Genomic DNA, 16187 nt, shown 5'->3' with positions numbered 1-16187 from the left:
AGCGATCGCCTCCTGCAGATCCTTAACTGTAATGGGGGTGTCTAGCAGTGCTCTTTGGGGCGCAGAGAGGCATGGAAGCTCTACGGTCTGCAAATATGACCGCAACTCTGCCTCCACGTATCCCGCTCTGGACCGGTAGAGGTCTGTATAGTACTCCACCAGTTCCTGCATAATCAGGGTAGGAGTGTTCACCAGCTTCCCCTGTCTGGTGCGAAGTGCGCCAATCGAGGGAGAGGTCCGGGAAGACTTCACTATCCTTGCTAGCAGGCGTCCCGTCTGCTCCCCCTCCTCATAGAAAGCAAGTCTGTTAAAAAAAAAAAAAAAATTGGCAGCAACTGACCTGGTGATCTGTTCGAACGGCTCTTGCGCCGCTACCCAGGACTCCCTGTTTACATCACTGGGGTCATCAATAAACCTTGTCTCAAGTTGGCATACCAAATGCTCCACCTGCTTTTTTTGGAATGTTTTCACCGATCACATTTGTAGCGTGTCACTTATTTAGATAAGGTTTTATTATGATTGTTTTATACAGTGCTCTTATATCCTGTAATGCCGTGCAGTGTAAATCTATTTATAACACAGCAAAACGTGTGATTCTATTCGCAGGTAACACCGCCAACCTTGGTCCAAACACAAGTCGAGGGCGGCTCCACTCTTTTCAAGCTGGACTATTTTGGAGAGGAGGCGTTCCTGACCCAATCTTCACAGCTGTACCTGGAGACCTGCATTCCGGCACTGGGAGACACATTCTGCATTGCACAATCCTATCGTGCTGAACAGTCCAGGACGAGGCGTCACTTGGCTGAGTAAGAGCACTAAATGAGGGCTTGGTTAGACTTCCTCCTTTCTTTTTTAACCACTTGACCCCCCGGCCTTTCCTGGCACTTTTTTGCTTACATGTACCAACCAGTATTGTTTGCTAGAAAACATCTTCGAACCCTCCCAAAAAATTATATATTTAATTTTTTTAATCGCTTCCCGACCAGCCTACGCAGGGTGGCTCTATTGCACGAAACGCCATACTGGTGAAGCGCTTTGTGTAATAGATTCAGTGGGCACGTGAGCGGAGGCGATGCACGTGGCTGGCGGTCACAATGTCTGCCAGCCACCCACAATCGCTCCACAGAGAGGCAGAGCAGGGATCTGCCAGTGTATACAAAGCAGATCCCCGTTCTGTCAGGGAAGTACAGTGTGATCGTCTGTTTCTAGTGATTAGGAACGGCGATATCTCCAGGGCTGTGGAGTCGGAGGACATTTTGGGTACCTGGAGTTGGAGTCGGCAAACAATGCACCGACTCCAACTCCTACTAAATTTAGATTGTCGGAACATTTAGGAGTCAAAACATTTATCTACCGACTCCACAGCCCTGGATATCTCTCTACTCCGAGGCAGTCACTCTACCCACAGTTCAGCCTCATACACACTATCGGACTTCCATCAGACTTTTCCATGGATTTTGGTCCGAAGGGCGTTGGTCATGAACTTGTTCTGCATACACACGGCAGAACATTTTCAGCCAACATTCACCAAATCACCTGTTTTTTTTTTTTTTTCAGCTCTTTACCGCCACCCTTTGGGCAACTTCAGCTATTGTCTGATGTTTAGCATTGGTTTGGAACATGCGTGTTTACACTTTGGATTTTAGTCCGATGGACTTGTGTACACACGATGGGATGATCCTCCATCAGACATTTGTTGTCGGAAAGTTTGAGACGATGCACAGCGAACATTTGTCTGTTGAAAAACAATTGTCCGATGGAGCATACAGACGGTGGGATTGTCCGATAAAACACGTCCGTCCGGACCATTGTTGTCAAAATGTCCAATCGTGTGTATGGGCGTTTAGAAACGCCTCCCTAGGGAACATTTAACTCTTTAATCGCCCCCTAGTGTTAACCTCTTCCCTGCCAGTGCCATTTATACAGCAATCTGTGTATTTTTTTAGAACTGATCGCTGTATAAACGTGACTGGTTCCAAAAGTGTTCGATCTGTCTATCTGCAATGTTGCAGTCCCGCCATTACTAGTAAAAAATAATACAAAAGCCATAAATCTTTTCCCTATTTTGTAGACGCTATAACTTTTGCGCAAACCAATCAATATACGCTTATTGCAATAATTTTTCGTGCTAGAATTGCTGCCTATGATCTGACGTTCATGGCGATGGCTAACGTGGGTGTGATGATTGCTGTTTGCGTGCATGCGGGACTGACGCTTGCGTTTGCACAGAGGCACTGTAAAAAATGTTTTAATTATTTATTATTTTTACACTCGCTTTCATTTATTTATTTGTTATCCCTTTTATTGCTGTTACAAGGAATGTAAACATCCCTTGTGACGGCAATAGGCATGTGACAGGTACTCTTAATGGAGAGATCTGGGGCCTATAAGACCTTAAATCCCTCCTCTATGCATTTTGATCATAGCAAGGTCGGTGAGATCAAATGCTTTTGATTTTTAAAACATGTCGTGATTTACATCCAGGTAACCTGGAAGTGATAGACGGGAACAAAGCCAATTGTGACTTTTCTGGGCTCTATGGTCAACCGGCTGGTCGATCGGGACGGGAGATCCCGATAAAACTGTAGAAGGTGGCGAAGGGGAGATGGTCCCCTCTTGCTGTTTGTAAAAGCATTTCAGTGTCTAGTTGGCCGCTAGGATTGCTTTTGAAACCACTGGCTCTACAAAACCGGTACCTGGATGATGCCATGCCAGCTGCAGGCAACATACTGGTATAACCATTTGTAGTCTAGGGACTTTATTTATTTTTTAGCATTCCATCTCCAGCTATTTCTGCCTCTGTTACTTCCTGTCCTGAAGAGGGGGACATGAAGTGAGAGGAATTCCCTCTCATCAGGGGCAGCAGTAGACGGGTTTTAAACCTTCCTTACTTTATCCAACACTAAAACTAATTGCTGCACTGCCAATAAATACCGTATGTTGGCATTTTATTGTATAATCTGATTGGTCCTTTTTATTATATTTCCGCTGTGTTTGTTTTTAGATACACGCACATAGAGGCTGAATGTCCTTTCATGACATACGAGGATTTGCTAAACCGCCTGGAAGATTTGGTGTGTGATGTTGTGGACAGAGTGTTGAAGTCACCCGCGGCCCCTATGGTCAAGGAGCTGCACCCGGTAGGTGTTTTCACTTTTCTTTTTAACCACTTCCTTACCGGGCCTGTTCTGGCACTCCTCTCCTACATGCAAAAATCATCATTTTTTGCTGGAAAATTACTCAGAACCTCCAAACACTATATATATTTTTAGCAGGCACCCTAGGGAATAAAATGGCGGTCATTGCAACTTTTTATCTCGCACGATATTTGCGTAATAATTTTTTAAACACCTTTTTTTTATGGAAAAAAATGGTTTAATGAATTAAAAAATAACAAAACAGTAAAGTTAGCCCAATTTTTGTATAATGTGAAAATTTTTGTTACGCCAAGTAAATAGATACCCAACATGTCACGCTTTAAAATTGCGCACACTCATGGAATGGCGCCAAACTTCAGTACTTAAATCTCCATAGGAGACGCTTTTTTTTTTCTTTTCCTTCTTTACCAGTTTAGAGTTACAGAGGAGGTCTATCGCTAGAATTGTTGCAGGCGCTCGAACGCACATGGCGATACCTCACATGTGTGGTTTGAACGGCGTTTACGTATGTGGGAGGGACTTGCCTTTGTGTTCGCTTCTGAGTGCGAGCTACTAGGACAGGGGTGTTTTTTAATTTTTATTTTACTTCATTTTTTTTTTTTTTTATCACTTTTATTTCTATTACAAGGAATGTAAACATCCCTTGTAATAGGAATATATTGTGACAGGTCCTCTTTGTGGAGAGATGCAGGGTCATTAAGACCCCACATCTCTCCTCCAGGCTGAAAAGCATGAGATTGCGAAAAAAATTCACCGATCTAATGCCGACAGCCGCGATTGTGACTTTATTTACTTCTGGGTCCCCGGGCGTGACGTCATAACTTCGCACCTGGACCTCCGACGGCCATAGAGATGACTGGTGACCACCTGGTCACCAGACCTCTCTATGCTTCTCATCCGGCGCCGGCCGATCGTTTCTCCGGGTCCCTGATGGCACGGGAGAGCCCGGAGAAGCACCTATAAGAACGATCAAGTGAAAGAACTGCCGATATGATGGTTCTTATGGTTCGCAATATTGCCAGATGAAAATGAGGATATCTTAATGATGCCTGTAGCTGCAGGCATCATTCAGATATCCCCGCTCAAAGTCAAGGACGTCCGGCGTGAAGTGGTTAAGCATTGACATTAATGTCGAACTGAAAATATACCCTCCTGTTTTATTTGTTTTAAATGTAATACATAGTGATTTTGTGTGTACGTTATTTTTATACATTTTTCAATTTAATTTCCCTCTCTCGAAGGCCACACAGTATTGTCTAGACCAGTGTTTCTCAACTCCAGTCCTCGGGGCGCACCAACAGGTCTTGTTTTCAGGCTTTCCATTATTGTGCACAGGTGATTTTGTCAGTTTCACTGCCTTAGTAATTACCACAGCAGTTTGATCTGAGGGAAATCCTGAAAACATGACCTGTTGGTGCACCCCGAGGACTGGAGTTGAGAAACACTGGTCTAGACTTCGACTATTAGTTCTAAATCCCTAATATGTTCTTTGCAGGAATTCAAGCCACCAAAACGCCCCTTCAGAAGAATGAATTACTCTGAGGCCATCACCTGGCTCAAAGAACATGATATTAAGAAGGATGATGGCACCTACTATGAGTTTGGGGAGGTAAGATATTTGCAGGTTCTTGGCATGCTATGCATACTAGCTCATTATGCCTTTGTCTTGCAGGTGTTAGATTTATTTTTTGCAAAGTGGGTTTACAACCAATTTAATAAAAGAAAGTATTTCTTGTAAAGTTTTATATAGTGATTTATTTTACATTAGGATATTCCAGAGGCTCCAGAGAGATTGATGACTGACAGCATTAATGAGCCAATCCTGCTGTGCCGTTTCCCAGCTGAGATCAAATCTTTCTACATGCAGCGCTGTGCCGAAGATCGCCGTCTCACTGAATCTGTAAGTCCAGCTTATGTGCTGCGTTTCATTCATTCTTACACAGGAAAATGCAATTTGAAATGGTTATTGCAGATCCAGACATGACCAGGTAACTGGACTAGAGTGTTTCTGATCTTTCCATAAGAAATTATCATTGTTAAAGTGCATTTTTCTCAATGAATGCCAAGTGTTTTCTGATTGGACGAGGTCAGAGAATGCATTCATTGAGAAAAATGCAAGGCATTCTGTCAATGGGGCCCATGCCAAGCTAGTAATCCCCTGTGGTTACTATGCAGCAGGGAAGCCGCTATGCAAAGGACCTGGAAGAATGCAGTGATCACTGTAGTAGTAGTAGTAGTGACTACAACAGTGATTCTCTGCTTCCACAGTGATCCCGCAGGTATGGCATATGTATGCCTTTAATGGTTCAAGCTGGACCATTGTAACTAGGCAATAAAACTCATTGGAGTTCAGCTTTAATGAATCAAGCTGTAACCTTGTAAATCTTTCCAATAATCTGTCTCATTGCTCCTGTTTAGAATTCTGTTGCAACAGAATTGATTAAAGGTCTCCCCAATGTAGTTTACCTTTTAAAGCGGATCTCCACCCTAAAGTGGAGTCCCGCTGATCGGAACCCTCCCCCCTCCGGTGTCACATTTGACACCTTTCAGGGGGGAGGGGGGTGCAGATACCTGTCTACAGACAGGTATCTGCACCCACTTCCGGCCCTACGATACGGGCAAAGGACGGGTTTTTTCCTTCCTTCCCGTCCGTCCCCCGTTGTATGCTGGGAACACTCGGCTCCCAGCACACAGCGGGAGCCAATCGGCGGGCGCAGCGCGACTCGCGCATGCGCCGTAGGGAACCGGGCAGTGAAGCCGGAGCGCTTCACTTCCTGGTTCCCTCACCGAGGATGGAGGGGGGAGCAGCAGGGTGACGAGCGATCGGCTCGTCATCTGCTGCGATCGGCGCTGGACTCCAGGACAGGTAAGTGTCCTTATATTAAAAGTCAGCAGCTGCAGTATTTGTAGCTGCTGGCTTTTAATATATTTTTCCCGTGGCACATCCGCTTTAACATGGTTGTAAAGGCAGAAGTTTTTTTTTTTTATCTTTATCCATTAACCACTTAAGCCCCGGACCATATTGCTGCCTAAAGACCCAAGGGGTTTTTACAGTTTGGGACTGCGTCGCTTTAACAGACAATTGCGCGGTCGTGCGACGTGGCTCCCAAACAAAATTGGCGTCCTTTTTTCCCCACAAATAGAGCTTTCTTTTGGTGGTATTTTATCACCTCTGCGGTTTTAATTTTTTGCGCTATAAACAAAAATAGAGCGACAATTTTGAAAAAAATGCAATATTTTTTACTTTTTGCTGTAATAAATATCCCCCAAAAACATATAAAAAATTTTTTTTCCTCAGTTTAGGCCGATACGTATTCTTCTACCTATTTTTGGTAAAAAAAAACGCAATAATCGTTTATCGGTTGGTTTGCGCAAAATTTATAGCGTTTACAAAATAGGGGATAGTTTTTTTGCATTTTTATTTTTTTTAATTTTTTTTACTAAAATGGCGGCGATCAGCGATTTTTTTCGTGACTGCGACATTATGGCGGACAGTTCGGACAATTTTGACACATTTTTGGGACAATTGTCATTTTCACAGCAAAAAATGCATTTAAATTGCATTCTTTATTGTGAAAATGACAGTTGCAGTTTGGGAGTTAAACACAGGGGGCGCTGTAGGATTTAGGGATCACTGTGTGTGTTTACAACTGTAGGGGGGTGGGGCTGTAGGATTGACAACATCGATCGAGTCTTCCCTATATAAGGGATCACTCGATCGATGCGCCGCCACAGTGAAGCACGGGGAAGCCGTGTTTACACACGGCTCTCCCCGTTCTTCAGCTCCGGGGAGCGATCGCGACGGAGCGGCTAAAAACAAATAGCCGCCGTCGTCCCGGATCGCTCCCCGAGCGGACCCGACCTCCGCATGTACCGGGGGGGGGTCCCGATCGGACCCCCCACCCACGTCTAGCAGAGGACGTACAGGTACGTACATGTGCCTGTCCGTGCCATTCTGCTGACGTATATGTACATGAGGAGGTCGGGAAGTGGTTAAAGGGTCACTAAAGGATTTTTTTTATTTTTTTTTAGTTAAATAGCTTCCTTTACCTTACTGCAGTCCTGGTTTCATGTCCTCATTGTTTGTTTTTGCTCTGATGTTGCTGTAATTCCTCTCTGTTCTGGACACTTCCTGGTTGTCTGTTTCCTGATGACCACAGTACTGGGAGATTCTAGTTTCATTTTCCAAACCATCACTGCTCTATGGCTCTGTCTAGCACAGAGGCAGGATAACATGCAAAAACGAAACTAGAGGTACATTATATGATTGATTTTTGATCAATTTGTAATCAATTTTAAAAGGAATCCGTTAACTATTATGTCTCCATACCCTGTGTAAACAGTCATTTCAGCAAAAAAAAAAATTCCTTTACAACTCCTTTAAGATAAAAAGCCTTCTGTGTATAACAGCCCCCCTCATACTTACTACGGTCACTCTCTGTCCGGGATGTCCAGGAGTGTTTCAGCCGTCTGATATTTCCTTACCTGATTGTCTAAGACACAGCAGCGGTGCCATTTGGCTCTCGCTGTTGCCAATCAAAATCAGCTAGCCAATAGGGAGGGGGCCGGGTCGGGGGTCAATGTCTGAATGGATACAGGGAGCTGTGACTCTGCTTGGGTGCCCCCATAGCAACGGAGCATGTAAGTATAACATGTTTGTTTTTTTTATAGGGAAAAAAAACAAGCTTTAAAATCACTTTAAGGTAGCACAGTGAGCTTGGAATCCAAGGGGTAAAAACATATAAAGACTTGATTCACAGCGAATCAAACAAGAGCAAGGAAAATGGTGAAAGGTTAAAGGATCACTAAAGGAATTTTTTTTTTTAGCTAAATAGTTTCCTTTACCTTACTGCAGTACTGGTTTCATGTCCTCATTGTTTGTTTTTGCTTTGAAGTTGCTGTAATTCTGCTGTGATCTTCACACTTCCTGGTTGCCTGTTTCCTTATAACCACAGTACTGGTAGCTTTTCATGGTGGTCTAAGCTGTCATTACTGTGTGTCTAAAACTCCTCAGAACCAATCAGATTCATTTTAAAAACAAAACACTGCCCTGGATTTGTTTGTTTTTGTTCTGTGTGTCTCTTTACTTCACAAAAACATGAAACCAGTTTAAAACCAAAAGTGAAACTAGAGGCACATTATATGATTGAATTTAATCTATTTTTAATCATTTTTAAAAGCAATCCGTTAACTTTTATGTCTCAATACCCTGTAAACAGTCATTTCATCCAAAAAATGTTTTTCCTTTAGTGACCCTTTAATTTGCATAATTGCTTAAAGGAGTTGTAAAGGCAGAAGGTTTTTTATCTTCATGCATTCTATGCATTAAAAGAGAAGTATGTGTGTGTTTTTTTTATTCTATAATCATACTTACCTAGGTGGAGGCAGCATCTTTCCCCCTGGTGCCTCTTCACTGAGAACCGACCGAGGGCTGAGCTGTGGAGGGGCAGGGATTGGCCATCTCAGCGGCCCACTGAGAGGCTGAGACAGCCGTCAGTCCGGGCTCCTGGCGGAACCAGACTTCCAGAGTCTGGATGACACGGTGCCTGGACTGAACTTGGTGATTTGCTTTCTGCTGAAAACGGGTCACAGGAGAGCAAAACGAATTACACTCCTGTGACCCATAGGAGAAGCCCAGCCTAAAAGGCTCAGGCTGGACTTCTCCTTTTTAAGATATAAAAAGCCTTCTGTGTGTAGCAGCCACCTCCAGCACCTCCTAATACTTACCTGAGCCCCATCTCTGTCCAGCAATGTCCGAGGAGTCCCTCTCCCTCCTTATTGGCTGACACACAACAGCGCCACATTTTTTACTTCACCTGTTAAATCAGTGTGCGTGTATGTATGTATGTATATGTGTGTGTATATATTATATATACTTCAATCCGTATCTGCAGCCCAATATTTTACACTTTCATCTAAAAATAGTAGCCTGCTGGAAACTTTCATGATGTGGAAACTTTACCAAACAAGCAGATCAGATGTTCTGTTTTTACTTGCTCCATGCTTATGGTTCAGCATGGCAGCCAGCATTATATTCTCAGTACAGGTTTCCTTTAATCTAATGCACATTTTTTTTCTAAAGGTGGATGTACTAATGCCCAACGTTGGTGAAATTGTTGGAGGCTCCATGCGTATCTGGGATAGCGAGGAGCTACTGGAAGGGTACAAGAGAGAAGAAATCGACACTACACCCTACTACTGGTATACTGACCAGGTATAACAATTCACAACTCATTTTAGATTTATTTAACCTATAGCTATTTAACCCCTAGCCTCCCAAGCCAATTCTGACACTTTTCTCCTAAATGTAAAAATCATCCTTTAATTTTCTAGCAAAAAAAAAAAAAAAAACTCCAACCCCCCCCAAACATTCAATGTTTTTTTTAGCAGAGACCCTAGGGCAGTGATGGTGAACCTTGGCACCCCAGATGTTTTGGAACTGCATTTCCCATGATGATCAAGCACTCTGCAATGTAGCTGAGCATCATGGGAAATGTAGTTCCAAAACATCTGGGGTGCCAAGGTTCGCCATCGCTGCCCTAGGGAATAAAATGGTGGTCGTTGCAACTTTTTATGTCGCATGGTATTTGCGTAGAAATTTTTCAAACGTTTTGGGGGGGGGGGGGGGGCTTTAATGAAAAAAAAAACTAAAGTTGGCCTGATTATTAATTTTTTATGTGATAGATGATGTTACACTGAGTAAATAGATTCCAAACATGTCACTCTTTAAAATTGCGCACAAATTGCGCATACCTCACGTGTGGTTTGAACGCTGTTTACATATGCGGGCACAACGTACGTACGCGTTTACTTCTGTGTGTGGGCACGGGAGCGCTTTACTTTTTTTTTTGATTTTGACACTTTCCCTTTTTGCATTTTTTTTATCACTTTTATTCCTACTACAAGGAATGTAAACATCCCTTGTAATAGGAATAGGAAATGATCGGTCCTCTTTACAGTGAGATCTGGGGTTTATAAGTCCCCAGATCTTGCCTCCTAGGCTGGGGGGTAAAAAAAAACTATCTTGGCTTCCCAGCCGAAGAAATGGCAATGTTTACGTCTGCCGAGGCCGGACATGACGTCATATTCCATTCCAGAACAATGGACATTAATTGTATCCCTTTTCAGCTATAAAAAAACTCCAGTATTCTATTCACAAGAGGGAAGTCCACATACTTTTGGCTATATAGGTTTTGAAGCCTTTTCCAGACGTGTCATCATACGGTTACTGGTTACAGGCACAGCTGTCACCCAGCACCCCAGAAAAACATGTGAGAAGTACATAAAACTGGTTCACATTTCAATAGCTCTATATTGCCCCTATACTAAATTCAGGGTAATTTTATGTGGCCATAGATAGAATAAATGGCAGAAGTAATCTTATATGCTGCGTTTAACTCCCTCCCACCCAGCCTTTTGTAATATAACGGCCTAGCGGGAGCCCTATTATCCTGGGAAGATGTTATGACATCCTCCCAGGATCAGGCCATACTGTGGCGCAATCTGCCACCCTCCGTGTCCACTGAACACAGCCAATGACAGATCACTGTCACCGGCCCGCTGCCAGTACTATGTGATCACTGTGGCCAATCACAGCAGATCACATGACATTTGTACACAATGAAAGGCTTTAAGTTGTATACTGTTGTGATGAGCTCTGTGATTGGTCAGTGATCACATGGTACAGACAGGGCCAATCACAGCTAACCACAATCGGAAACACTAAATGAATAGTTTTCATTCAAAAATAATGGTTGCTTATAACTGTGTAAAATTCACAGTTAATGGCAAATACTGTGGTAACACTGTATTGTTCTGGTCACTGTTTGGGGAAAAAACTTAAAAAAATGTAAAACAAGTAATTCAATAATTTTTTATTTTTTACATACTGTCACCAGTCAGTGTCCCTGATCACCGCTACACCCATCATATGATACTGTACTGCACTGGTGACCACATTTAAAATCATTTAAATATAAATTCTTAATTCCCCCCAAAAATCTTGCCATGCTTCCTACTAAATACCCTGGACTGTCTACCTTCCAAAAAGGGGTAATTTTGAGGGTATTTGTACTGTGCTGGCATTTTTGGCCCTCAAAAAAATGGGATAGGATTGATCAATTTTTATAAATACAAATATATAAAGTTCATATGGGTACAGTGTTGCATGACAGCGCAAATGTCATTCAAAGTGTGACGGCGCTGAAAGTTGCCCTGGGCAGGAAGGGGGGTGACAGTGTCTGGTATTGAAGGCCTAACCTGATCCTACCAAAATATCCCAACTCATTATTTTTTTTTTATATAGCGTCTTGCTCACCTAAAGCTGTAGATTTACAATAAGCTGTAGATGTAACTTTGGGGTCATGTACCGTGTTATATTAAATCATTACTCTTTCTCCCACAGCGTAAATACGGCACATGTCCTCACGGCGGCTACGGTTTGGGGTTGGAGAGGTTCCTTACTTGGATCCTGAACAGACACCACATCCGAGACGTGTGCCTGTACCCGCGATTTGTCCAACGCTGTACACCCTAATCTCCTCCCCCGACACTGGTCAAGTATGCTGAAGAGCCCCACCGCGTGACGTGGTAACAACCACTTACCTGCTGCTGCTTTTATCTGGACATCTTCAGAACCTGCGTGACGTGTTCTGGATTATCATCAGTCAGTTGTTTTTATCTCTGACAATGCTGTTTTTTTCCATCCATTTATCTACAATATTCCAGTAATGTGGATAAGTAATTCTTGCAAAATTGAATCACAGGATCCTATTTAATAAATAGAATAATTTACTGTTCCATCCCAGCAGATGTAGCATGTGTCTCTATTCAATTTCACTTTTAGTTTCTCATTGTGTCAACACTGCAAAGAAATACATATCCACTTTTATAGAATGGAACTTTAAGGTTGGGTTCACACATATTATATCATACAGGTTTTATATAGCGCCAACAGTTTGCGCAGCGCTTGGCAAACATTACAGTTTCATTACAATTTGGTACAAGAGGAATCAGAGGGCCCTGCTCATCAGAGCTTACAATCTAGAAAGCATTGCTGTGCACATCACATGCGACGTCTGTGCGATGCAAATTCAGCCATACTGTTGCTATGGCTAAAATCGACCCAAAATTGGTGCAGGACCCTTTTTTTGGTCCGCACTGGAATCAGATTGCATGGGGGTTCACCCCCATGCGATCAGATTTCACAGTCTGCACTGCATTCTGCAAACCAATCATTAACTTTCTATTGACACCCACAGCAGTTCGCAGAGGGCAGTGTGAACTGTCTTGCGAGTTAGATGCAATGCGGTTCCCACATCGCATTAGTGTGAACCGAGACTGAGTGCTAATTTGCTCAGTCAACTACAGTGAAACCTCGGATTGTTTGTAACGCGGTTAACGAACGTTTTGCAAAACGAGCAATATTTTTTTTTCAAATCCTGACTCGGTTTGCGAGTGTTGTCTCGCAAAACAAGCAGGATTCAAGCCTCTGTGGTGTGCAGTGCCGCATTTGACCTGAGGTGCAGGGACGCCGGAGCCGTTCGGAAATACACAAACACTCAAAAAACCTCTGTTCCCAAGCCTTTCTGGGAGTTTCCGAGGGCAGTCGAACGATCTTCAAGCATTTACAAGACTCTCTGCCACACACACTTCTGGCCGCATGCAAACTTGATGGGAATAGCGTTAAAACTTTTATAGTCTTCAAGTAGGTAACAAAATAAATATTGCACTGGAGATAAAAATCGATGTAGCTACATAAACTGTAAAAATGGTGCGAGTAATACCAAACGGGAGCAAAAGCAGTCATAAAAACATGTAGCGAAGTATGATACTGGTATATAAATATGTGCAACGATACCACTGCTGAATCCAGATGAGGCGGGGTTAACATCAGTCCGTCGGCATGTAGATGTCCCGTGAAGGGAACTATCACAACTCCCAGTGGATGACTGTAGAATCCCAGGTAGATAGAGGGAAGTGATAGAGGGAAGTGTATCAGCCCTTGCGTGTGGCAGATAGTACGGTCCCGCCGGCATGCAGATATTAAGGCACAGCAAAGGAGCCCTTCAGATGGACACGGCAAGCCCCGCCGGTGTCTGTGACGTCACCGGATCTCCGACGGAACTCCCTGAAGACCCGGAAGCCGGCTGAGAGGTGAGCATCGATCAAAAAAATTAACGATTAATCAAGGAATTAATCGTTAATTTCCGCAGCCCTAATATAAATATATATTTCTCTTATCGTCCATGGACGGACACAGCTCTTTAAATCTTGTTCCCTGTTTACAGGAGAGGACTAGGCAGAAACATGTTAAATAGTTAAATACATGTTACATTAACAGAGTTGAACAGCCCCACCCAGGGGGCGGTCCCTCCAGACATAACCCTCCTCACTGCAGCATGCAGCCTCAGTTTCGTTCTGCCTAGCAAAGGAGGACGACGTATGGCTCAGCGCCATGATACAGCATATTATGGCGGTCGGCCATTTTCCTGTGGCCGCGCCAGGCTCCATATGCTGCACTCAGCGGCCATCTTGCCTGAGTCCTCACACTCTAGTGTTGATTCTCCTCACACAGCACCTTACAGCTTCCTCACGGTTTTCTCCTCACACACACAGCAAGTGTGCGGGACACGGGCAGTGGCGCTGAGCAGTCTCCTCCGGTGTGGTGAGTCCCCTAGACCCTCCCCCCCCCCCCCCTGGGTCAGCGCAGCAGGAGTGGTGGGTTTTTTCTGTTCAGTCTGAACTGGGCCCTGGGAGTTTTTTACTTTGAATAATGGAGTCAGTGTAGCTTCAGTTTATCTGTAAGCAACTTCTGTCTCAGACCTAGTGGATGTGTTATTCCCATTCGGACCCTCCGAAGATTTGGGTGGGTGTCAAACACCACAAAACAAGTTAAAAGATGCGCAGTAAAACCAATGCATCAGGCATCAAATCAGCACCGTAGGTACACATAAGATGGGCAGTGTCAGCAAGCAATAAATTACAGTCTGACAAGAGGGGTAAAAAAGTCTGTAAAGTTTGATGGGGGTACACACTCTCAGGGCTGCCATCAGAGGGGAACAGAAACTATGTTACAATTCTATAAGAAACAACAAGGGAAGAGGCGCCTCTGGGTGTAGTAGTTTAAAACACAATTTTAATATAAACACAGGTAATGGTCACTCATATTTTAGAAGTGACAGGTAGACATGAAAAGAAGTTCCCAGGGAGGGAAGGGTGTCATCCGGCTGTCGCTCACTTCCTGGTCCTGCTGGAGCGCTGTGTGGTAAGGTTAACTTTCCATCGCTGGTGAAGAGAAGCCGGCTGCGATAGAAGGTCCTCAAACCGAGGCTTGGAACGCTGGGTATGCGACGCATTTCTGAGTGGTCAGGCAGCGTGTGATGCGGCTTCCGCATTCCTTTCTCAAGCTGTTGGGTGGGGAAAGTGGAGCTAGATTTACGTGGCCGAGGTGGGGAGGAGACAGGGGGGGACAGACGGGGTGTGGGAGGAGTGATGCTATGCGAGAAGGAAGGGGCTAGCGGGAGTGAAGGGGGGGGGGTTGGCTCGCACAGTAAAAGGTATTGGATGTGCAAAAATCAGAATTTGCAAGAGGGTGATTGAAGCAACCGAGGGGAGGAGAAAGGGAACGAACAAAGAAAATAAATTAAATAAAAAATAGTATGATGGCGACCGGCTAATAGAGTATATTACAGGCGGCTGGTAAATGGCAGGTAGATTACGATTTAGGGTGACAAGGAGAATAACAGGGATGGGGGAGGGCCTGCCTTGCGCAGGAAGTATTAACTAAATGAGTGTACATGGGTTCGCAAACCCGTTTTCCAACAATAACTTGCATATTAGGCTTTAAAATTAGCACTTTTGAATTCGAACGTTCGAGTCCCATTGACGCCAATGGGGTTCTAAATGTTTGCGCGAACGTTCGGTCCGTTCGAAGGTTCTGGTGCGAACCGAACGGGGGGGGGGGTGTTCGGCTCATCCCTAATGACCAAGCCGTCCTCATCCTCTCTCATCCAGGCTCAGGTTACTTTGGCAAAGCAGCTGCCAAGGCATCCTCTTCCCTCTGCTCAATGGCATCAGTCACTCCTTCCCTAGCCCCACCATGTCCTCCTGAGGAGTCCCCCGAACTGTTTGACCACAGTGTTGGGTACATGCTGCATGAGGATGCGTAACGCTTTAAAGACTCCGATGATGGTACACAGCTAGAGGAAGGCAGTAACGTGAGCTCAGAGAGAGGGGGTGCCCAAGAAGGACAGCAATCTGGCAGTCATGTTCCCCCCCAGCTGCAGCATACTGCCAGGTTTTCTACAGTGATGAGGAGGGAGGGGATGATGAGGTCACTGGCTCTACGTGGGTGCCTGATAGGAGAGAGGAGGAGGAGGCACAGGCACATCTCCAACGAGGCAGGATGCCCTCCAGGAGCCAGCTTAAGGGCAGCACACCGACTGCATCACAACGCAGAGCTACACATGTGCAGGGCACTGCTGTGTCTCAGCGTTATTCCAAAAGTTCTTTGGTGTGGGCCTTTTTTGAGACAAGTGCATCAGATCGCACCGCTGCTATGTGCAACATATGTCTCAAGCGTATCTCGCGTCGCCAAAACATCACCCGCTTGGGCACCACATGCTTGACCAGACATATGTCGACCTGCCATGCAGTTCGTTGGCAAGCGAACCTCAAAGACCCACACCAAAAAACAAAGCGGACCTCCCCTTGCCTCTCATCAGCTGGGATCTCCAACCACACTCGACCCTCAGTCCTCTCTGAAGCCTGCACTGATAGGACTGAAGGTGTAGAATTAGGTGTGTCACAGCCTAGTACATGCAGGCAATCTACTATTGGTACACCGATGGCAGATTGTACCAGGCAAATTTCCCTGCCCCAGCTGCTGCAGCCCCGAAAGAAGTTCTCTCCCAGCCATCCACATGCCCAGCGGTTGAATGCTAGCTTAGCTAAATTGCTAGCACTTCAACTGCTGCCTTTTCAGTTGGTAGATTCTGCCCCATTCCATGAGTTTGTGGAATGTGCGGT

General features: G+C 44.7%; 1 protein-coding gene across 1 annotated transcript in view; it reads left to right on the top strand.

Annotated features, from left to right (window-relative positions):
• The window catches only part of NARS1 (asparaginyl-tRNA synthetase 1), a 61446-nt gene extending 49479 nt beyond the window's left edge, over positions 1–11967 (top strand). The window contains exons 10-15 of the mRNA XM_040337528.1: positions 607–806; positions 3005–3140; positions 4654–4767; positions 4927–5058; positions 9241–9372; positions 11563–11967. Coding sequence (XP_040193462.1) covers positions 607–806; positions 3005–3140; positions 4654–4767; positions 4927–5058; positions 9241–9372; positions 11563–11694 — 846 coding nt within the window. The 3' untranslated portion in view covers positions 11695–11967. The remainder of the gene's footprint in view (positions 1–606; positions 807–3004; positions 3141–4653; positions 4768–4926; positions 5059–9240; positions 9373–11562) is intronic.
• The last annotated feature ends 4220 nt before the right edge of the window (positions 11968–16187 follow it).

Source organism: Rana temporaria, chromosome 1, assembly GCF_905171775.1.
Source record: "Rana temporaria chromosome 1, aRanTem1.1, whole genome shotgun sequence".
Classification (NCBI taxonomy): Eukaryota; Metazoa; Chordata; class Amphibia; order Anura; family Ranidae; genus Rana; species Rana temporaria.
This window is presented reverse-complemented; position numbering and strand designations above follow the sequence as displayed.